Raw genomic sequence first — 23,750 nt, forward strand, 5'->3', positions numbered from 1 at the left:
ATAAATGGAAATGAAGTAAAAGAATCGTCATCTGAAGCAATACGGAAAGTATTACTCTGTAAGTGATTGAACGGGCCCTGGGGACTCTGTATTGGGAAGAAAAAAAGCAGTAACAGTCATTAAGAATCCCACTCGGTGCTATTACATTTTTCATGTACATATACAATGATGGGCTTCATTATCCCAAAGACTTCTTTTGATTAACAATAAACGCCAGGCTTTCAAACCCAAATGTGTCGCTTTGAGTTTCCGGGCAAAGATGTAAAGACCAGCGCTTGTTGGAGTGATTGCTTTTCTAGGGGAAGAAGACTTGGCTTCTGCAAACATCTGTTCTCAAGGGCCTTGTTGGGGGATGGCCACTAAATATTTATGCACATCTAAGATGAAACACGGAACTGGGCACGTGTAGCTCAAAAGTGAAGTCAGGTATTACAGGGTCTGAGAGCCTGAGAACTGTGGTTAAAAATGGTGTGGTCACCGAGGTCTCGCAGGTAGAAGGCGTGAGGCAGATGAAATGTGACAGAAGGGAGCGGTGGGGACTGCAGAGGGTTGCCTGGTGGGGGTGAGGGGAGGAGGGGTGGGAAGGAGGAAGGCAGAGGGGGAATAACTGCAGTAATGGTAACAGCGAGCACTGAGAGTGCTCACACCGTGCCCGGCCCCGCTGTACGGTTAACTGTGTAACGCACTTAGCATTTACGCTAACGCTATCACATGATGAGGGCTTCGTGGAGGCTTTCTGACGTCTCTTTTTAAATAATGAAAGAAAAAGCAGTCAGTTTTGAAGGGCTTAACTACAAACAGATTAACTCTTCCTGGCAGTGTGGCTGGCAAGTTTAAGGGTGGGATGGAGCCCAAGCAGGCGCTGCAGCGCTGTCCACGGCAGTACCTGCTTCACCAGGAAGGCAGCCTGGGGCTGGAATGTCGCACAGGAAGCACCCCCGGAGATGCACGGGGGGCCCCCCTCATTGCCCTGGATGCCCCGACTCAGAACAAGGCAGTCTTACCAAGTCCTTGTCGCTGTCCTTGGTGAACGTCTTCTCCTTCTCGTCCTCGTTCTTGGTCCAGCTGTAGGACACCATGTAGTTCATGATGGGCGGGTGGTAGATGGTCTCTGGTTGACTCCAGGACACCTGCAGCGCGGTCTGGTTCAGCGGCTGCACTTTCATGTGGACGGGCGGGGAGCTGCAGACTGGACACACACGGCCGAGCTCAGCGCCTGGCGGCACCCCGGGCCCCATGCCCCGTGCTCCTGAAGGCCACAGCCGCGAAACGCCGGCGCGGGAGGACGGAGAGTGCCCACACTCCCGCCACTTAGAGCCTCCCCCTGCCAACATTTTCCCTGCTAACATTTCCCTGTTTTCCCTCTCTCCTCCTCCTTCTGTACACACACACACCACACAAAGACACATAACACACACACTACACACACACACTACACACACCACACACAGACACACAACACAGAGACACACCAGAGACACACACCACAGAGACACACCACACACACCACACACAGACACACAACACACACGCACCAGACAGACACACACACCCCACACACAGACACACCACACACCCCACACACAGACACACCACACACCCCACACACAGACACACAACACACACACCCCACACACAGACACACAACACACACAGACACACACCACATAGACACAGCCCACACAGACACCACACAAGACACACACCACACAGACACACCACAAACACATACCACACACACAGACACATACCACACACACACACACCACACACACAGACACACACCACACACAGACACACACCATACACAGACACACAGCACAGAGACACACACCACACACACACCACACACACACAACACACAGACACACATCACACAGGCACCACACAGACACAGACACACACACACCACACAGACACACCACACACAGACACACCACACACCCCACAGACACACAACACACACACCCCACACACACACAACACATACTCTACACAGACACACACCACACAGACACACCCCACAGACACACCCCACAGACACCACACAAGACACACACCACACACACACACAGCACACACAGACACACCACACACAGACACATACCACACACATAGACACCACACACACACCACACAGGCACACAACACACACAGACACACAGCATACACACAACACACACAGACACACAACACACACAGACACACAACATACACACAACACAACACTTTCCTGCTTTATCCCTGAAAACAAGTTATATACATTCTGAACTTCACTCCTTAATACTTGGGTCTGTATCTCCCAAGAATGAGGACATCCTGTAATGATGAGGATCCGAGTACCTGTGTGCCCCTAAATTCATGTGCTGAAACCTAATGTCCAACGAGATGGTAATAGGAGGTCGAGCGTGGGGAGACAAGTAGATCTTGAGGGTGGAGCCTCTAAGTGTGGGATGAAGGTCCTGATAAGACCCCAGGGAGCTCCCTCACCCCTTCCCCACATGACAACACAGCGAGAAGATGGCCGCCTGTGCATCAGGAAGCAAGTCCTCACCAGAGAGAGACTCCCGCACCTTGATGTCAGACCCCCAGCCCCCAGAACTGTGAGAAATAAACTTCTGCTGTTTTAAGACACCCAGGCTATGGTGTGTGATATAGCACCCCATGCTGACTACTCTCGTACCTTAGAAAATAAACACTAACTTGATATTATCTGACATAGCATGCACATTCCAATTTCCCCACTTGTCTCCAAAAGGTTGTCTACAACCCTATCCCCCAACATCACAGTTTAGACTCAGCTGTTATGATGCATTAACCTCTTTTAATCTTGCCTAGTCATCTGGCCTTTGCTTCCACAACAAAATTTTTGTTAGAAACCAAGGCTGTTTGACTTGTGGAATGTCTCAACTAAAAATAGTAGATCAAATTTTACTGTAAATAGACCAGAGTGTAAACAAATACAATTAAAAATAGGACTTCAAATCATTTTTAAAGCAAATGCACAAAAGGTCAGGATGACTCTCTTAGGAGCAGGGGGACTCTGTATAACTATTCTGATGTAGGTAGAGCACAAGGAAAAGTCAGGCTAATCCTCCCACTTATTCCTTCTGGCTGGTAGTTCTGAAGGGATGCGGTAGTTCTGTACCTGTCTACAGACAAGCCCATTTAAGGGCCGAGAGTGCTGAGTCAGCCTTTAAATGGCATTTTTGGCTCTCCAGACGACCTCCTTCCCAGTGGCCATGGTTCCTGCCTCCGTGGGGCTTCCACTCTGAGGCAGGGTTTTTCTTTTTCTCAAAAGACATTTTTTAGTTTATTATTTAATTGGAAGAAAATTACTTTATAATATTGGGATGGCTTTTGCCATACATCAGTATGAACAGGCCTTAGGCATATATGTGTCCCCTCCATCCTGAGGCCCTCTCCCCCTCCCTCCCCAGCCCGCTCCTCCAGGCTGTCACAGAGCCCTGCGTCATGCATCAAACTCGCCCTGGCTATTTATTTTACATATGGTAACATGAATGTGCTGTGCTGTGCTTGGTTGCTCACTTGTGTCCGACTCTGCGACCCCATGGACTGCAGCCCGCCAGGCTCTTCTGTCCATAGGGATTCTCTACGCAAGAATACTGGAGTGGGTTGCCATGCCCTCCCCCAGGGGATCTTCTTAACCCAGAGATCAAACTCAGGTCTCCGGCATGCCAGTCAGATTCTTTACTGTCTGAGCCACCAGGGCAGCACAAGTTTCACTGCTATTCTCTCAAATCATCCCACCACCTTCTCCCCGAGTCCAAGAATCTGTTTTTCACATCTGCGTCTCCTTGCTGTCCTGCACATAGGATCGACGTCGTATCTTTCTAGATTCCACATGTATTCGTCAATATGTAATATTTGTCTTCCTCTTTCTGGCCTATTTCCTTCCGTATTATAGGCCCTAGGCTCATCTACCTCGTTAGAACTGACTCAAATGCCTTCCTTTTTATAGTTGAGTAATCCACTGGCTTCTTGGGCCAGACGATTCTCTGCTTCTGGGGGCTGCCATGTGCCCTGTATGATGTTTAGCAGCATCCTGGCCCCTACCCACTTGATGCCAGTATCCCTCCTGCCAAGTTAAAACAAGCATAAATGTCCCCAAATATTGCCAAATGTCCCCAGGGTGGCGAACCATCCCTGGCTGAGAACTGCTGGTCTAAAGGGGGGAGACAGTGATTCACCAAAGAATGACATGTATGGAGTTACTGTTACCCTGGGATGGGGTGGGTAAGGGGAGGAGGGCTGTGCTGCATTTTCCAAGCACTTTCTCAGGAGATTTGACTCATGCTACACAGACCAGGGAAGGCCCCATTTGAAGAAGACTCATCCAACTGAGGACTGAGTGGACACTCACTGTGTGGGAGTCAGGGGAGGAGGGGAGGGTGGGCCAAGGGACCTCAGGAGGCAGAAGACCTGGGGGAATCAAAGACAGGCTGCTGGCTCGGGGTGCAGGAAACAAGGCAGGAGGCCTCACATGCCCAGAGGGAAATTCCAGCCTTTACCCTACAGCACTCAGAAGCCACGGCAAAGATCTGAACCACAGAACCACACAGGCAGGTGGGCACTTCACAAAGGTCCCTGGAGCTTCAGCTGAGCTAAGGGAGGAGAAGAGAGGCCTGGGAGGAGGTGCCGCAGACAGTGGGGGTGCTTGTCGAGCTGGGAGAGAAAAGGAGGACAGGATCGGGTTCTAGAGCAAATAGGCAAAGGCGATGACGTGCTGGACAAGGAGGGTCATGGGGGCGAGGGGGCGAGGGAGGACAACGCTGCGCAGTGGCAAGCAGGAGGGAGGCAGCCCTGGAGGACTGGAGCTTGGTGTTGGTTTCTCCCGGGAGGCCAACTACAAGCCAAGCAGCCCATACGAGCCAGAGTCCTCTATTTGTCACACGAGAGCCCCAAGCCCAAGGCGGCCTTGGGGAAGATGGCTTTCCTGCCAGAAAAGCAGGGACGGGCTTTAAGGAGCCAGCTGCTAGAGAAAAGTGGAGATTGGTTTTGACAAGGAGGCATCCTTTTTTGCTCTTCAACTGCCAAACCCCGCTTCAGTTGGACAGATTCGTTTTGTGCAACTGAGACAGGAAGGAAGGGATAAATTAATGAGGCATCCCCAATGCCCTGAAGAACCCCGGGAGGCATTTCGCTGCCTGCTGCACAAATGCCACCAGAGCAGAGACATCAAACAATGAATGTGATGGTCGGCTCCTCCGGAGACAAGGGGGTGAGATGACAGGGTGCTGACAGTAGGTGGCGCCAACACATCATTTAAAAAAAATACCCTAAGTGGCTTAGTTTCTCTAGAGAGTGTCAAGGTTGGGGGACCCGCAGGGGCGAACCAGGGAAAGATCTACTTTCTGATCTATCCAAATACCAATAACGAACCAAGGAAATTTATATATTGAGAAGACTGAGTCCCTTCCAATGACGACCATGTCAGATTTTCTGACTTCTAGATCTTTCCTCACTTTCTCCCATGTTCTTACTTATCTCCTTTATTCTGAAGATCCAATTAGGGATGAGCCGTATGGGAATGCATGTGTCTCTACCAGTTACATCACAACCACATAAATAATTCTATCACCCACAGGCGGATGCAACCATTCTTCTTATTTGTTCTTTGAAATTAAAATAGCTGGCTTTTTCTTTACTGATTAAGATGATTCATGCTAATGTTTTTAAAAAGCAACCAAAGTCATCCAAAAAAGTAAGAAGAAAGTTTTAAAAATATCACCCATAATCTCAGTATCCAGAGATAACTGTTAACTTTCTGAGGATCCAACATCTTCGTACATTTGCAAAAACACATACATACAATTTGACATAAATGGGATATAATGCATTGTGGCTCTATGAGTGAGTTTCTTGTTGTTTTAAGTCATAGAAATATTGTCTTATCAAGAAGAACGTGGGGGACTTCCCTGGTGACCCAGTGGCTAAGATCTACACTCCCAATCAGGAGGCCTGGGTTTGATACCTGCTCAGGGAACTAGATCCCACATGCCACAACTAAGAATTTGAATGCTGTAACTAAGACCAGCATAGGCAAATAAATAAATATATATATATATATTTAAAAAAGAATTTGGTATGACTGTTTTGATGACAGTATAGAATTCCACTGTCTTAAAGGGCTAGAAAATATTGCTTTAAGTTCACAAAACAGGCCTCACTCTAATGGGACCACCTGCCATGGGGAGAATTCAGTAACTGAAAAAAATGTTAGGTGCTCACTCGTGTCCAACTCTTTGTGATCCCCTGGACTACAGCCCTCCAGGCTCCTCTGTCAAGTTTTCTAGGCAAGAACACTGGAGTGGGTTGCCATTCCCTTCTACAGGGGATCTCCCTGACCCCTGGATTGAACCCTGGTTTCCTGCATTGCAGATGGATTTTTTACGATCTGAGCCGTAACTGAAGGGGCCTCCAAAGATGCGTGCTTGTCAAAGGTTATACATGGAAGCAGAAGGTCAGGGGCCTGCAGGCTGAGGACCCCCAGCTAAGCTTAAGGGAAGAGCAGGTGGGGGCAGGAATTTCCCTTCTGCTCTCCTCTTCCCTGAGACAGTGGATGTTCTTGGCCAGACTGGGAGGAAGCACTTGCAGATCACAGGGAGGACTTAGGACAGGAGTGGGCACACTTGCCCCGTAAAGGGCAGGACAGTAAGTGGGCATGACTTCCCCAGCCACGTGGTCTCTGTCACGACTACGCAGCTCCGCCTTTGAAGCACAGAAGCAGCCCAGCTCATTTGTACGTGACGGGCATGTACGTGCTCCAGTGAAACTGGTTATGGACCTTGCGTTTCCATTTCATACCATTTTCATGTGCCATGAAATCTTTCTTGATTTTCTTCAACTATTTAACATATAAACACCACTCTCAATTCCTGGGTGCACAAAAGGTGCTGGTGGGAAGAGTTTTGGCCTGTGGATCAATGGTTTGTTGATGCCACACATAGAAGCTAAAGGGAGGCCTAATCTTTGTTTGAAACACGTTTTGTGATTCCGGGGCCAAGTCGTGTCCAACTCTTTGCAACCCCATGGGCTGAAGCACACCAGGCTTCCATGTCCTTCACTATCTCCTGGAGTGTGCTCAAACTCATGTCCGTTGAGTTGGTGATGCCATCCAACCATACTGACTGCATCTGTGTTCTCTGCACTGCATTCTGCCCCCTACCCAGCCCAGAGCTGAGATCCTCCTGTGCTTGGTACCACTGACCTCGTGGACTGCCTGCAATGAGTAATGACACTTCACTGCTAGAATGTGAGCTCCATGAGGAGGCTGCACGCTTCTGTCCTGTTCACTGCACTTTCCTCGGTACTAGATCCGAGCCTGGCACCCAGTGGACTCCCTGTAAATGTGGGCTGAATGAGCGGCATGGATGGATTTGATTCCCTGGTTTCGCCCTGGCCCACAGGTCCCCTGTGACGTGGCCACTCCGATGTCTCCAGCCTCACCACCTTCACGTCCTCCTCGTGGGCTCCTCTCGGGCCAGCTCCACCCAGTCTCCCTGACGCTCTGGCCTTGTGCTTCCACGCTTTGCTGGCCTGTTCAGGAACGCACACCCTTCCTTCCTACAACACCTCCATCAAAATTCCAACTATTAATCAGATAAAAATGGCACTGAGGTACATCACAGAAGGGACAGCTTAGAAGAGCTGGTATAATGAAGAAAGCGTGGACTCTGGAGCCAGACTCATAGAGACCCCTGTGTTCTCATCTGCGAAATGGGTGGCTGGTACCTGGCATTACCCTCCTCACAGGGTTGGGGGTAAAGATCACAGAGGACACTGTGGCCCAGCCAAAACCTGAGGGCCTGAGGCCCAGCAGCACATGCAAGGACAAACCACCAGGCCCACATGGGGATTACTGAGCAGGGGATTTTTGCAGAAACTAACATGGCACCCCACTCTAGTACTCTTGCCTGGAAAATCCCATGGACACAGGAGCCTGGTAGGCTGCAGTCCATGGGGTCGCTAAGAGTCGGACACGACTGAGAGACTTCACTTTCACTCTTCACTTTCATGCATTGGAGAAGGAAATGGCAACCCACTCCAGTGTTCTTGCCTTGAGAATCCCAGGGACAGGGGAGCCTGGTGGGCTGCTGTCTATGCGGCTGCACAGAGTCTGACGCGACTGAAGCGACTTAGCAGTAGCAGCAGCCACGCCTGTGGCTGGTGATTTGTTATGTAAGCGAATATTGAAACGCTCTGGCCAATAACATTTGGGTTACAAGAGACGCATTAATACATCTCTGGTCAGTAAGTTGTTAAAAACTGGTATATTTTACATGTAAAGCCAGCTTTTCAGTTGGGTCTGCATCCACACACTGCAGTGGTTTCCCAGAGCCCCACCTTCAGATGGGGCTGTGCCCTCGTATTTGCCATAGTTCCACCGCCCTCCTTGGCCTTCACTCACAGCTGCCTCGCCCTAGGCAGGAAGCAGGTGTCCGATGCCCTTGACGATGACCGTCACAACTACACCCACCACAGGGCGTCGGCCAATCCTGATACATCCTTTTGCGCAAAATCAAAGCCTTTTAACCAGGTGGGAGGCACCACACCCAGCTCTCTGAACAAACATCCCCCATGAGGTGCTCCTGACATCAGCCTCCCCTTGTGGGGGCCTGATTACTTTCCCACTGGAGTCTGATTGCATTTCACAGGCATCTTGGCTGATGCTGGGCGCTGGCTCCGAGAATCCCTGCCTTCCTTCTAAACCACCTTTAATTATGATCCCAGCCCTCATTACATAATGAAGAGGCTTCTAGCCGAGCACCCAAGGTCCTCTGATTCTCAATCAATGTCAGGGATATTTTCTTGGTGGTTCCACAAATACATGAGAGATTCCCCCTCCCTCCTCTTCATTTGGGGCCTTAGAGATAAACTAATAGCAGGCTTTCAATGTGAAAGCCAGTGTAAGTTCCAAGTGCCTTACATGATTTGGATTTGAAATCATCCCTGGGGGCCTCCACCCGCCACCAGACCCTTCGAGTTTTGCACCTGAGGCAACGGGCAATTATTGATCTGGCGTCAAATGAACAGCACGGCTCTAACACAGTGATTGGGGCCATCCACTCTCTCCCAGAGCTTGTCAATGGACAAGAGACTGCTGTCTCCTGTGAAGTGGGGACTGGGCGGGGATGATATCACATGGACCCTGCGGAGGACCGCGGGGGAGGCAGCGGGTCCTCGTGAGCAGGTGGGAACTTAGCACCAGCCTGGCCTCAGACCGCCTAATGCCTGTCACTGCTTTCTCGCCTGGCCTAGCTCAAGAACCTTCGAATGTGGAGTGCTTTAGGGAAAATTTCCAAAGATATGGCCTCGGGGAAGGATTTCTGTTTCTGAAGGGCTGTATCAAAAAGGTCTGGGTAAACACAAAGTCCCCCAAAGCTGATAGTGTAGGACTTCAAACCTGGCATCGTGGTACTCTGGGTGAGGGGGGGTGTCACCTCCCCCAACACTGCCTAAGAGCTCCTGAAAGGGAAACCACATGCGCGAAGTGCCAGAACTGGGTCAAAGCAGGGTCCCAGCCCTGGCATTGGGGGGGAAGGACAACATCCGAACTCTTACCTAGATGGAGCTGCCAAGCACCTGCCAGGGGTCAGGCACCGTGCCTTCCTCGCAGACGGTCCACAGGGCCACCCTCTCCCCGCAAGATGAATGAAGACACTGGCATTCAGAGAGATCAAGCCACTGGGCTGGGCTGTGCACCCTGGGTGGGAGGAAGACTCAGAACTGGCCCCAGCCTGCCGTATTTCATACCAAGGAGATAGGTGCAGTTATCATACACACTCTATCCATAAACACCTCCCATGTCTGTTCTCCCATCTGCAAGACGCTACTGAAGAGGTCAGGAGGGTCATTCAAAGGGCTTGAAAGGTGGAAAACGTCCCATACAGAAGACATAATACATCCCTGCTCCAGCCTCAGGTCTGTGCCTCCTCCCTGGTTATCGTTGTTTAGTTGCTAAGTCGTGTCTGACTCCATGGACTGTAGCCCGCCAGGCTCCTCTGTCCATGGTATTTCCCAGGCAGGAATACTGGAGCGGACTGCCATTTTCTTCTCCAGGGGATCTTCCCGACCTAGGGACTGAACTTGTGTCTCCTGCACTGGCAGGCGGATTCTTTGCCACTGAGCTAAGTGGAAAGCCTCCTGGTTAACAATACTCTATGCAAAACGCTTTCTTCCCACCTGTTCTTTCTGGGTTTCTTTGTTCTCAATGACAGATAAGAGTGTGCATCTCTTGACAATTTCCAGCATAGCCTCCAACTCCTTCGAGGCCTTCTAAGACTGGGCACAGCCCAAATACAGTTCCCCTCCATCAGAAATACAAACTAAGCTTGTGATCCCCTCAAGCCACCATGTGGAGGCTGGAAACAGGAGTGGTAGAGCAGGGTGCCCACCCCAGGGCCTTTGCTTGCACTGTTCTGTGACAACATTGCAACAGTCACGAATCCTATCAGAGGAGCCTGGTTCTGGGCTGAGTTTGTGCATTTCACAAATTACATCAGCACATCCTCAGGTCATTCTGTGGGGCTGCTGGTTCCATCATTACCTCTGTTTTAGAAGTCTGAGATTCAAGAAGGTCATTCACTCACTTTGTCACTCTGGAGTCAGACTCCTTCGGTTCTGGACACACCAAGTGGAGTTGGGATAAAGCTTAAGTGGAAGCATCAGGAATAAATCTATGAAACACGCAAGCACACACTGGCTGCTGTGTTGGAAGGATGCTCTAAGACCTGGCAACTGTTAAATATTTTTTAAGCACCTACTGTACGGCAAGGAACTAGGGATAAATGTGAACACAAGATGACATGGTCTCTGATCATCTAGAGATTACAGCCCAGAGGGGAAACTGACATTAACTGCTTTACCCCAGTTAAAACTGGCTTCTTAATTTGGGGTTCCTTAGGGGCTCTGGATGGAATCCATAGGAATGTGTTAACTTGGATCGGAAAAAAATACACTTTTATTTTTGCTAATCTCTAACTATAATTTAGCGTTTCCTTATATTTCAAATGTTGGAAACTGCAGTAGTCAGCAGAAACTGTGTGACATCACCAAGAGAAATCAGATATATTCCTATTTGATTGCAGTTACTGCTAATACTTCAAATTTTCCTTTATGTTCATTATTATTTTGAAATTATAATGGTTATTAGATCTGCTGCTAGGTTTTATAATTGAATGTCTTCATCAAGAAACAGATCAATTATTATATTACAATTAAAAATTACTTTCATATTATCTGAAGAAAATTGGCTTCTTCAGTAATCGATCGAAAACCATCAGTAATGAGAAGTCTATGGGATTCACCCGATGGCTTAGAGTCCATGGCATCAAAAAGGTTAAATACTCCCAGCAGTAAGGAGTATGTGATTACATGCTTTTAAGGAAAATGTCATAGTCACTCTGTAAAATGGTTTAATAAAGAACTCTGACCTAGATTTGAGAGACTGGTTAGGGAACGCTTACCGAGCACAGTGATACTTGAACTGAAATCTGAACAATGATTAGGTGTTTATAATATGAGCAGGAAGGAAGGAAACTTACATATGGAAGACAGAAAAAGAGTTTGTCCAAAGTCCCTGAGGTGGGAAAATTGGGAAGAATACTAGCATGACTTGGCAAGCAGAGAATGAGGAGGAGGATGGTGGAGACCCAGGTCTCAAAGGAAGAAAGTGTGTAAAGCTGAGTCCATCCTTGGCAGCTCTGACTCAAGGACCACTTTCTCAAGATGTGGGAGACTCCAAGTTTCCCCAAGCATGAGGACAACTCTGTTTTCAAGTTTTAAATCTATGCTGTCTTAAATCATGCAAACTCTAACCTGTTACAATAGAAAATATATATATTGGTCTTTGCCATGGGTTCCTGGCACACAGCTCCTAAAAATTTGTCATTTCCCAAGTGATACTAGAAACATCTCTTACTCTTTTCAAAAATTTCCCTTCAAAATCATTCAATTTATTCAAACCAAAAAACAAAACAAACAAAAACTAGCTCACTTCTTTTCCCCACCCCTAAACCTTACCCCTGTCAGTTCCCTGTATCTATGTCCTTGGTTTTTGTTTTCACATATAAATGAGATCATATGGTATTTATCTTTGTCTGACTTATTTCTCTTAGCATAATACCTTCCAGGTCCACCCCTGCATCTGTGCTAAGTCGCTTTAGTCGTGTCCAACTTTTTGTGACCCTATGGACCAAAGCCCACTATGCTCCTCTGTCCACGGGATTCTCCAGGTAAGAATACTGCAGTGGGTTGCCATACTCTCCTCCAGGGGACCTTCCAGACCTAGGGATAGAACCCAGCTAACTTACATCTCCTGCATTGGCAGGTGGGTTTTCTAACCATTAGCGCCATCTGGGAAGCCCTTGAAAGTTCACCCTTGCTGTTGCAACTGGCAACATTTCCTTCTTTTCTACAGCAGAATCACTTCAGTTCAGTTCAGTCGCTCAGTCCTGTCTGACTCTTTGTGACCCCATGAACCGCAGCACACCAGGCCTCCCTGTCCATCACCAACTTCCGGAGTCCACCTAAACCCATGTTCATCTACTCGGTGATGCCATCCAACCATCTCATCCTCTTTCATCCCTTTCTCCTCCTGCCCTCAATCCTTCCCAGCATCACGGTCTTTTCAGATGAGTTAGCTCTTCTCATCAGGTGGCCAAAGTATTGGAGTTTCAGCTTTAACATCAGTCCCTCCAATGAACAGCCAGGACTGATCTCCTTTAGGATGGACTGGTTGGATCTCCTTGCAGTCCAAGGGACTCTCAAGAGTCTTCTCCAACACCACAGTTCAAAAGCATCAATTCTTCAGCACTCAGCCTTCTTTGTAGTCCAACTCTCACATCCATACATGACCACTGGAAAAACCATAGCCTTGACTAGATGGACCTTTGTTGGCAAAGTAATGTCTCTGCTTTTTAATATGCTGTCTAGGTTGGTGATAACTTTCCTTCCAAGGAGTAAGTGTCTTTTAATTTCATGGCTGCAGTCACCATCTGCAGTGATTTTGTAGCCCAGGAAAATAAAGTCAGCCACTGTATCCATTCTTTCCTCATCTATTTGCCATGAAGTGATGGGACCAAATGCCATGATCTTCGTTTTCTGAATGTTGAGCTTTAAGCCAACTTTTTCACTCTCCTCTTTCACTTTCATCAAGAGGCTCTTTAGGTCTTCCTTACTTTCTGCCATAAGGGTGGTGTCATCTGCATATATGAGGTTATTGATATTTCTCCTGGCAATCTTGATTCCAGCTTGTGCTTCCTCCAGCCCACCGTTTCTCATGATGTACTCTGCATATAAGTTACATAAGCAGGGTGACAATATACAGCCTTGACGTACTCCTTTTCCTATTTGGAACCAGTCTGTTGTTCCATGTCCAGTCCTAACTGTTGCTTCCTGACCTGCATATAGGTTTCTCAAGAGGTAGGTCAGGTGGTCTGGCATTCCCATCTCTTTCAGAATTTTCCACAGTTTGTTGTGATCCACACAGTCAAAGGCTTTGGCATAGTCAATAAAGCAGAAAGAGATGTTTTTCTGGAACTCTCTTCCTTTTTCCATGATCCAGCAGATGTTTGCAATTGGATCTCTGGTTCCTCTGCCTTTTCTAAAACCAGCTTGAACATTAGGGAGTTCACGGTTCACGTATTGCTGAAGCCTGGCTTGGAGAATTTTGAGCATTACTTTACTAGCGTGTGAGATGAGTGCAATTGTGCGGTAGTTTGAGCATTCTTTGGCATTGCCTTTCTTTTGGATTTGAATAAAAACTGACCTTTTCCAGTCCTGATACAGTAGAATACTATTCCATTATTTTATATCTATATCTATCTCTATCTATATATATATATCTATATCTATCTCTATCTATATATATATAGAGATAGATATAGATATAGATATATATGTGCACACACACATTTTCTTTATCCATTCATCTTGAATTGGGGTGCTAGAGAAGACTCTTGTGAGTCCCTTGGATAGCAAGGAGATCAAACAAGTCTATCCTAAAGGAAATCGACCCTGAATATTCATGGAAAGGACTGATGCTGAAGCTGAAGCTCCAATACTTTAGCCACCTCATGTGAAGAGCCAACTGATTAGAAAAGACCCTGATGCTGGGAAACATTGAAGGCAGGAGGAGAAGCGGGCAACAGAGGATGAGATGGTTGGATAGTATCACCGACTCAATGGACATGAGTTTGAGCAAACTCTGGGAGATGGTGGAGGAAAGAAGGGCCTAGTGTGCTACAATCCATGAAGTCACAGTTGGACACGACTTTTTGTTGCTGAACAGCAACAATCAATGGTCACTTAGGTTGTCTCCATATCTTGGGTATTTGTAAATAATCCAATGAACACAAGTGTGGATTTATCTTTTTCAAGTTAGCGGTTTTGTTTTCTTCAAACATAGAGGAAAACACAGCCATACCCTGGGAGGGTGAACAGACCCAAAAGCAGTGATGGAAGGTCCTGTGCTGGGGACCTGCTCAGACCTCACCCCATGTGTCCCTTCACCTCTGTCCATCTGTCACCTTCGTCACACCTTTCAAAAAACTGGCAGACATACCTCCCTCAGTTCTGTGAGCCTCTCTAGCAAATTCATCAAAGCAGAGGAGAAAACTATGCAAACCTCCAGTTTGTAACCCAATCAGACAGCAGTTATGGGTAATTTGGGAATCTGCTCCCTGGTGGCTGGCATCTGAAGTGGGGTGGGAGTGGTCTTGTGGGCCAGAGGCCAGGCAGTGTGAGAGCTGGGTTACATGGCAGGACACTCAGCTGGTACTGCAGAGAATTACTTGTTGTAGGGAAACCCCTGCCCCTACATTTGGTGACCAGGAATGAAGGATTCTACCTAAAAGGTAAAGGAGAAACACCCAGGAGGTGGAGAACCTACCCTGGAGGGAGAACTCAGTTTTCCTGACACACCCTTGGGGTTCTTTTCTACATCACCCAATGACATTCTCTCTATTTCCATGAACAAGCTTTGGTGCATTAATACAATTCTGTTTTTCGGTCAACAATTGAGTACCAGAAGCTGTGTGCCAAATACCATCAGTTCAGTTCAGTTCAGTCACTCAGTCTTGTCCGACCAAATACCATGGAAGACAGAAAACCGGAAAGCTTTCTCATCTCATCGGATGTCTCCATGGTGCATATGATGGAGTCATAGGCTCCAAACACATCAGGGGACTTCCCTGGTGGTTCAGTGGCCAAGACTCCAAGTGACCAATGGAGGGGGCCCAGGTTTGAGTCCTCGTCAGGGAATGAGATTCCACATGCCTCAATTAAAAATTCCGCACGCCACAAATAAAAAAAGATCCTGCATGCCACAAGAAAGACTGAAGATTCCATGCACTGTAGCTAAGACCTGGCACAGCTAAGTAAACGAGTAAACAAATATTAAAAACACACACACACACACACACACACACACACACACACACACACACACAGCAGCAGCCGCAGCAGCAGCAGCCACAGTCCTCCAGACACTCGGGTTTGACTTTCCCACATTCTGCTCATCCGGACCTCTCCCTCTTCCTTGGAGTCTTTGTGTCTGCATGATATCCGTCTTCCTCTCAGAGCTAAAGGCCAGGGGAGGTACCTCTGTCCTGTGCAGGAAATAGCATTGTTCAGCCTGCCGCTAAGGGAGGTGGCCAAGTTCAGAGTGACGCATCATCCCAGTCCTGCCTAAGAAGAGCCGCCTCTCAGACCCTGGGTGCAAGGCTGGATTCCATGTGCCCGAGAGCCCTTCCCTCCATCCCAACATTAACATGCTGTGCTTGTCGGCCAAAAGGGCACAGTGGACCTATCCCACTTTAACTGAGCACAAGCATCGTTTCTCCATGATACCTCTTAACTTCACCTGCAGTCTTGCTCTAAGTTATGGGTTGCAACGGAGGGTCGGTACCAGAAAGCAGGGTGCAGGCCTGAAGTGGGCAAATGCCCAGTGCCCTGAGACTGAAGCTGGGCCTTCTCTTGACTAGTCTCCTAGTTTCCACGGCTGACATGATGTTACGGTCTCGTTTATCATGAAGAAACAGTGGACTCATTGGAAAAGATGCTGATGCTGAGAAAAACTGAGGGCAAGAGGAGAAGCAGGCAACAGAGGATGAGATGGTTGGACAGCATCACCGACTCAATGGACATGAGTTTGCACAAACTCTGGGAGATGGTGAAGAAGAGGAAAGCCTGTTGTGCTGCAGTCCATGGGGTCGCAAAGAGGCAGACAGAACTTAGCAACTGAACAACAAAAGCTGTCCTCAGTATTGGGAGACTTTTCTAAACACCACTCACGATCTAAGATCCCATGAGCTATCTTTTTTAAGTGATCCCAATGGCCATGTCAACAGATCAACTAGTGAGCCACACTGATGTGCTTAGCCAGGCTTTTATTTAAATCTTTGATTCTAGATGACTATGACTCTGCAAGTCACAGTGCTTTACTCCTTTGCTTGAACTTGGTCCTTAAAGTACTTTTCTGCTTAGAATTAGGGATCACTCAGGTACCGACTATATCTAAAAGGAGTGTTCTGGCTCTCACCTCACATTCACGCTACTAGCTCTGAATCTGATTTCTGGCCACCTGCGTTTCTTACTTGTTTTGCCTCAAGGAAGCCACTGGATGTGCTCCACTGGTTGAATTCCAACCTTGTTTCAATCCCGAGATGTGGCACCTGTACCAACAGGTCATTTGGTAAGGATGGCCCTCTCTGGTCTGGTCCAGGGTCTTCCACTGAGGACTGGCCTCAAGCAGACCCTCCTGGCCTTGGGTAGGAGGACCCAAGAGATCAGAAATGGCACTTACATGTGAGAGACCAGGATGTGATCAAGCAGTGTTCCTAGTGGGCCCCAGGGGGGAACTCACCTGCACAGCATTTGGGAACAACAGCCCCACTTCTGCCTCCTAGCTACCCCCTCCCCACCCCTGGGCACACAGATCCATATGCTCCAAGGAGCTGGGCTTCTAGCTGAATGGCGAAAACCAACAGTTTGAGATGCTCAGTATACTCCTTGTGGAGAAGGCTCCTCTCTTCTCAGAAGCCGTTTTTTGCATGGAAACCATGGGGCTCTGTGCACTTGATAAACAACACCTGTTAGCACTCAGTATCAATGGGCAGACAGCACCTTCTCTACCACAGCCGTACACGTGACATGGTCCAAGACGCTCGTGTGGGTCCAAACCAGTGCTCTGGAATCACAAAACCAGTCCCGAGAGGACCCAGGAGTGAAGCCAGGAACTGTGACGACACCTGGCTGTGCTTGGAAAGAAAGAGGAAAAGATGGGGACTTCCCTGGTGGCCTGGTGACTAAGACTCTGCATTCCCAATGCAGGGAGCCCAGGCTGGATCCCTGGTCAGGGGACTAGATGCCACATGCCACAACTAAAACACCCCCGGGTGGCACCTAAGACCTAGTGCAGCCAAATAAATAGGTACTTTTTTTTTTTTTTCTTTTTAAGAGAGAGAAAAAAAAATGATTCCAGAGGCCTCATCATGGGCTCCCGCCCTGTGCCTTTACACACAGTCTCAGGCGCTGGGGTGTGACAGCGCTGCTTACGCCCTCAGAAAGCCAAGGGTTCTGGCCGCGTTCCTTGTACCCAAAGAAAAATCAACCTCAAGGAGCCTGTGTTTGCTCGTGGAAGGATGAATGAAGAATGGAGCAGATAAATCATCCGTCTCCCAGCTACCCTCCTTGCGTGACTCCGCGGGGACGCACGCAGGCATCTCGGTGCCTCCTGCTTCTTGGGCTGTGAACCGCTAGTTAGCGACAGAAAGGGGAACTATGTCGCTCTGGAAGGAAGGACGCTGGTGGCCTTTATTAACTTCCAGGCTGTGGTTCGCAAGCACCATAGCGCCCACACAGACAAACCCAATGTCACGGAAGGTTTTTTCTAGAGGGCAGGGAAAAGCTGAAGCTGTAAGAGGGTGATTATGTCGGCCCTGAAGGTGAAACTATGCCTACCTGCCTGGAGACAGAGGATTCAGTAATTAGCGGCTATCGATAAAGTGTGAAAATGACAGACGGCCGCTGGCATCTGGTACCAGTATCAGCTCAGCAGCTCCCAAGCCATAAAGCGGATCTGCCAGGGAGCACCCTGACACCAGCGTCTGACTCATTTGGGGCCTCCTTCCCTCTGCTTTTGGCAGTGGTGGAGGAGTTGAGTAGCATGGTTGTTCCTTGGGACTGAGAGGAAAGCCTTCTTTACATGGTGTTGTCATGCCTTTCCAAATCTTAGAGGCTTTTCTGATTTCAGGTCCTGGGAACGGTGTGAAGTGCTCACTGGCTAAGTTGTGTCCGACTCTACGTGATCTGATGGACTACAGCCTGCCAGGTTCCTCGGTCTGTGGGATTCTCCAGGCAAGAATACTGGAGTGAGTTGTTATTTCCTCCTTCAGGGGATCTTCCTGACCCAGGGATCTGAACACACGTCTCCTGTGTCTCCTGCACTGCAGGCGGATTCTTTATCATGGAAGCACTGGGGAAGCCTGGGAGAGGTGCAGAACGCTACTCCAAGTGCCTGGCCTAGCTCCACCCATTACAGCACCTAGTCTGGGCTAGATTATAAATGTCTCAATTGTGCCAATTCTTGTAGCAAGCATTCTTTTACTCCTGGCCACCTGGCATGTACAGATTTGCTCCATCCATCCATTCCAGCATTTCCTGTGGAGCTAACAGTGAGCACTGTACCCACTCTCTAACAAAGAAAAAGCAACACAAAACAAAAGAACAATTTTACCACTTATGGAGCTTGTAAGGTAGTGGGAGAGCTAGGTATTAGGGGAAAAAAACACACAAGTGAATGTAAAATTTCGATGTTGAGAAGTGCTACAAAAGAGTACCAATGCCTCGACAGTATCTGGGCCGAGGCACACTGTCTCACGTAAAAGTCAGGGAAGGAAATGCGATTATCAGCTCCATGCTACAGAAAGGAAACGGAGGCTTAGATATTTACCAGAGCAAAGACATGTAGGAGTAAACGACTGGTCTGGAATTTGAGTCCAGATGTGCTTGACTTCAAAATCTACATTCTTACCCACCGGCCTTATATTGTCTCCCCATTCATTCATTCAACGAACAGTAACTGTTTGCTTATGTTTAGGAACTGTCAGGTCCTGTTGATTCAAAGATGCACAAAATCCGCAGTCTAGGAGGCTCTACCATCCCCATCAAGTGGGTTCACTGACCCTCCCTGGGAGCAACCCTGTGATCAAGGCCTCAGCAGCCCCTGCCTTGAGGACTTAAGATAACCTGTCAAAAGTAAGCCAAGCAGATAAAGAGAGTCCAGTGATGCCTTTCAGGAAGATAAACTTGATCTTTAGGAAGGGTATCTGCTTGCCGCAAGGACGTTTAGTTTTAAAGCTCCTTCATTCAGAGAAAGAGTAATAAACTGTGCTGCTCAAGCCACCTGATGACATTTAAAAACAGAGGCCACTGCTTGCGGATCCATAGGGGAGCTGGCAGTCCCTCGTGAAATATAAAGAACACTGTATCTGAACACAAAGGGATCTGGGTTCACGCCTCAGTTCTACTGCCTTTGCTGGGAGGCTCTGGATGACCTCCTGTTCTCTCGGAATCTCAGATACCTCATCTGTTAAACAGTAACACTGCATTTCTCTCTTTGCTTGCCCCCACCAACCCTCCATCCAAAGTGTTAGTAAATATTAGAGACTCTACAACAAAATGCAACCCTAACAGACAACTTTTACCTTCATCCGGATTGTCCTCATCCAAGCAATGTCATCCTGCCAGGAGGAGTATTTCTATCAGCCTCCAGCTGTCTTGCCAATTTCACCCCATGTCCTCTGCAAACATTTCTCACCTAACAGTCAATGATGGGTTTAAAAACCTGGTCAGATGGTTCCACAGCCCTGCTTAGCACCCTTCAAAGGCATCCCATGGTTATAGGAACACAGTCTTAAGTCTTCCCTTACCAAGGAAGGTCTTTCAAGATCTTGCCTTCACTGGTTCCTATGCCTCAGGCAGGGCCTTTGCAAAGGACTTTTCTCTCTCAGAACTTTGTAGACTAGCCCACCAGTTGGACCATAGAGAAGGCTGAGTGCTGAAGAATTGATGCTTTCAAACTGTGGTGCTAGAGAAGACTCTTGAGAGTCCCTTGGACTGCAAGGAGATCAAACCAGTCAATTCTAAAGAAAATCAACCCTGAACATTCATTGGAAGGACTGATGCTGAAGATGAAGTTGTAATATTTTGGCCTCCTGATGCAAAGAGCCGACTCGTTGGAAAAGACCATGATGCTGGGAAAGACTGAAGGGCAGGAGGAGAAGGGGATGACAGAGGATGAGATGGTTGGATGCCATCACCGACTCAATGGACATGCAAACTGTGGGAGGCAGTGAAGGACCGGGAAGCCTGGAGTGCTGCAGTCCATGGAGTCACAGAGTTAGACACAACTGAGCGATGGAACAACCACTCTATCAAGGGAAGCTTGCTTCCCCACGGCCTCACTACACTCTGCCACTCCTAGCAAAACACCCAATTTGATCTGCAGAAGAATACCAGAGCTTTATCATTGGTTGACCTGTTCGTTTCTTTCTTCCCCTTAAAACTTAAGCTCCATAAGAGACTCTTCACCCTTGTTCAGCCTTATGTCTAGTACCTAATACTTGTTCATAGTAGATGCTCAACAAATATTTGATAAATGAATGTGAATCTTGACAAAGGCTGTTTTGAGGATTAAATAAAACAAATATGAATGGAAAAGGCCAGTATAGAATCTGGTCCATGAAAACCCCTATGTAACCATAGGTGCAGCAGGCACAGCTCCTAGAGAAAGCTCTTCATTGTAGATGAAGTTGCCCGAGACATGAAAAGAAATTCACTGCCTACAAACATGAGCCCAAAGTAGTTAAAGCTATGGTAAATGTCAAGTGTCAACTTTATGCCAACCAATCAAAGGAAACTTTTACCAACTCTACCTATTCACATAAAATTAATCATCATGGGATATCCGAGCATGAAAAAGTGTTTGATAGAACATGATATGACCTTCAACAGCATGAGAACCCAGAATCTGAGAGAACAGCATTGAAACATATACATTACCATATGTAAAGTAGACATCCAGTGGTTGTTTGATATATGACACAGGGAACCCAAGCCAGTGCTCTGGGACAACCTAGAGGGGTGGCGTGGGCAGGCCGGTGGGAGGGGAGATCAAGAGGGAGGGGACACGTGTAGATCTATGGCTGATTCATGTTGATGTATGGCAAAAACTGTAATATTGTAAAGTAATTATCCTCCAATTAAAAAGAAAAGAAAAAAAGTATGAGAAGCCAGGATGTTGGACAGTCTTAAAAAACCAGCTGTATTTTTTTTTTTAACTTCTTTCTTAATCACTTTCAAGATGGGCATGGCAACCTACTCTAGCATTCTTGCCTGGAGAATCCCCATGGACAGAGAAGCCTGGTGGGCTACAGTCCATGGGGTCACAAAGAGTCAGACACAACTGAGCCACTGAAAACAACAGAATAGGAATTTCCCTCCAATTAAACAAAAAGAAAAAAAAAAGTATGAGAACCCAGGATGCTGGACAGTCTTAAAAAACCAGCCTTATTTTTTTTTCTTTTTACTTCTCTCTTAATCACTTCCAAGAATAAAAAGTAACAGCTAGTAATAGTTACTTTTTAAAGAAAAGTGAAAGTGAAAGTTGCTCAGTCATGTCCAACTCTTTGTGACCCCGTGGACTATATACATCCACGGAATTCTACACGGCAGAATACTGGAGTGTATTCCCTTCTCCAATCTTCCCAATCCAGGGATTGAACCCAGGTCTCCCACATTGCGGGCAGATTCTTTCCCAGCTGAGCTACCAAGGAAGCCCAACAATGCTGGAGTGGGTAACCTATCTCTTGTCCAGTGGATCTTCCCAACAAAGGACATGAACTGGGGTCTCCTGCATTGCAGGCAGATTCTTTATCACCTGAGTTACCAGGGAAGCTACTTTTTAAAGAAGACAGGTAACAATCTTCTAAGGGGCTGCATTTAAATGTTATTTTCCTTATACTTCTCTATGCTGAAACTTTCTAGAAGTACTAAGGTAACTTTTGGGAAGAGTTTCTGGGAGCGCAGCTGCCTACAAAGGAATTAAGTGCTCATATCAGAATTTCTTTTATGAAGATAAACTGATTCAAGCTCATTAATCTGGTGAGTGAAAATGATTAAACTGAAAATAGAACAACATTAATATTTTCTCCCAAAATAGCAGAAAACCATGATTTCAATGTCAAACTCTTGAAAAGCAACCATGGATTTACTTCGTTGTTTGCTAATTTGGGTGGAAAACGGGATGCTCTTTCTCAGTGTGTTCTGATTTAAAATAGGCTAGTTACTTAGGCATTCTCACGTTGGTATATGTCCTTAAAAACTGCCTTTTAACCAAGATAGGAAGCAATCTTCAGCACTAAAAATATAGCTAACAAAGAGATTCCTCCATCAGCAAAAACAAAGCAAAAATCATTCTCCAAAAACCGTGGCAGTGGCTTTAAGAGACTGGGTGGCACCCTGGCAGCTCACTGTCCTCTTCCTTTGCTTTCATTACATTATACAATGTCACTTTAATTAAGCCATCAAATCACATTATCAGATCAAGTGGTTTTGATCCCACTGTGGTTTGAACAGGTTTCATTACATTAATAAACCATATGTTTCATGTTGTTGGAAGGAAAGTTATTTTTCTCTGTTCGCTGTTCCAAAAGTCTTCACAATAGACAGTATTCAGCACTTAATCACCGACGTGCTCTTCCACGCGCTCGGGATGTGTTAAGAGGAACTAAAATGACAGCCCATTAAATCTGAAAGTCTATCCAAGTTATTTACTGACAAAGGGCAGAGTGGTGACTTGAATGTCCCGTGAATAATCACTGAGCCTAAATATTGTTTCCATTTCCTGGAAACTAGAGCTTTATATTTTTTTACAGATGATATCCATTCTAAGTCTATCTCAGGCATCAATAGAAGATTAGATGACTTTTCCCCCTCTTTGGGTGTCACGTGCGGCCATGCATCTCCTGCTCGGGTCTGAAAGCTTGATTCTGCTTTTTCTGTTCCAGTATGTCGGATCATCCTGACAGAAGGGCAGGATGGGGGCACCTTAACTCAGGCAGCCTCCACGGTGCTGCTCAGTGAACACCAGTTGATGATCACAGCCAGCGAAAGAGGGAGGTGGGGCTCAGTCTCCTGAGGCTCTGCTTATACATCTGGAGTGGCAGATGAGCAGATCTTAGGGTGGACTGGTCAGTAAATGGTTACCAAGCTAATAAACCTCTTGCAGTGTCTTGGAAAGGCAGAACCAAGCCATGGACACTTTCACAGTCATAGCCACCATGAAAATACCTTCAAACATGCCTAAGACTGGATTTCTCCATCTAAGTCTGAGCCATCCCCGAGGGCAGGGGTATGTAAACTACCGTTCCGTGGCTAAATCTGGACTGCCACCTCTTACTACAAATAAAGTTTTATTAGAAGACATTTTCTACACCTACTCATTTATGTGCTGTCTACAGCTGCCTTGATGCTACAGAGGCAGAGCTGAGTAGTTGCAACAAGAGATCACATGGCCCAATATCTGGTCCTAGATTCAAAAAGCTTACTGGGTTTCCCTGGTGACTCAGTGGTAAAGAATCCACCTGCAAGTGTAGGAGACATGGGTTCGATCTCTAATTCAAGAAGATTCTACATTCCACAGAGCAACTAAGTCCAAGGTCACA

The 23,750-nt window shown here is 47.2% G+C and overlaps 1 protein-coding gene across 4 annotated transcripts in view; it reads right to left on the minus strand.

Moving 5' to 3' along the window:
* PTPRG (protein tyrosine phosphatase receptor type G) overlaps positions 1-23,750 on the minus strand; it is a 775,419-nt gene that overhangs the window by 119,538 nt on the left and 632,131 nt on the right. For all 4 annotated transcript variants that reach the window (XM_069560453.1, XM_069560451.1, XM_069560452.1 and 1 more), the window contains exon 9: positions 1,005-1,189. In XM_069560453.1, the coding sequence (XP_069416554.1) occupies positions 1,005-1,189 (185 nt within the window). The remainder of the gene's footprint in view (positions 1-1,004; positions 1,190-23,750) is intronic.

The sequence above is a fragment of the Ovis canadensis genome, chromosome 19, assembly GCF_042477335.2.
Source record: "Ovis canadensis isolate MfBH-ARS-UI-01 breed Bighorn chromosome 19, ARS-UI_OviCan_v2, whole genome shotgun sequence".
NCBI classification, from domain to species: Eukaryota; Metazoa; Chordata; class Mammalia; order Artiodactyla; family Bovidae; genus Ovis; species Ovis canadensis.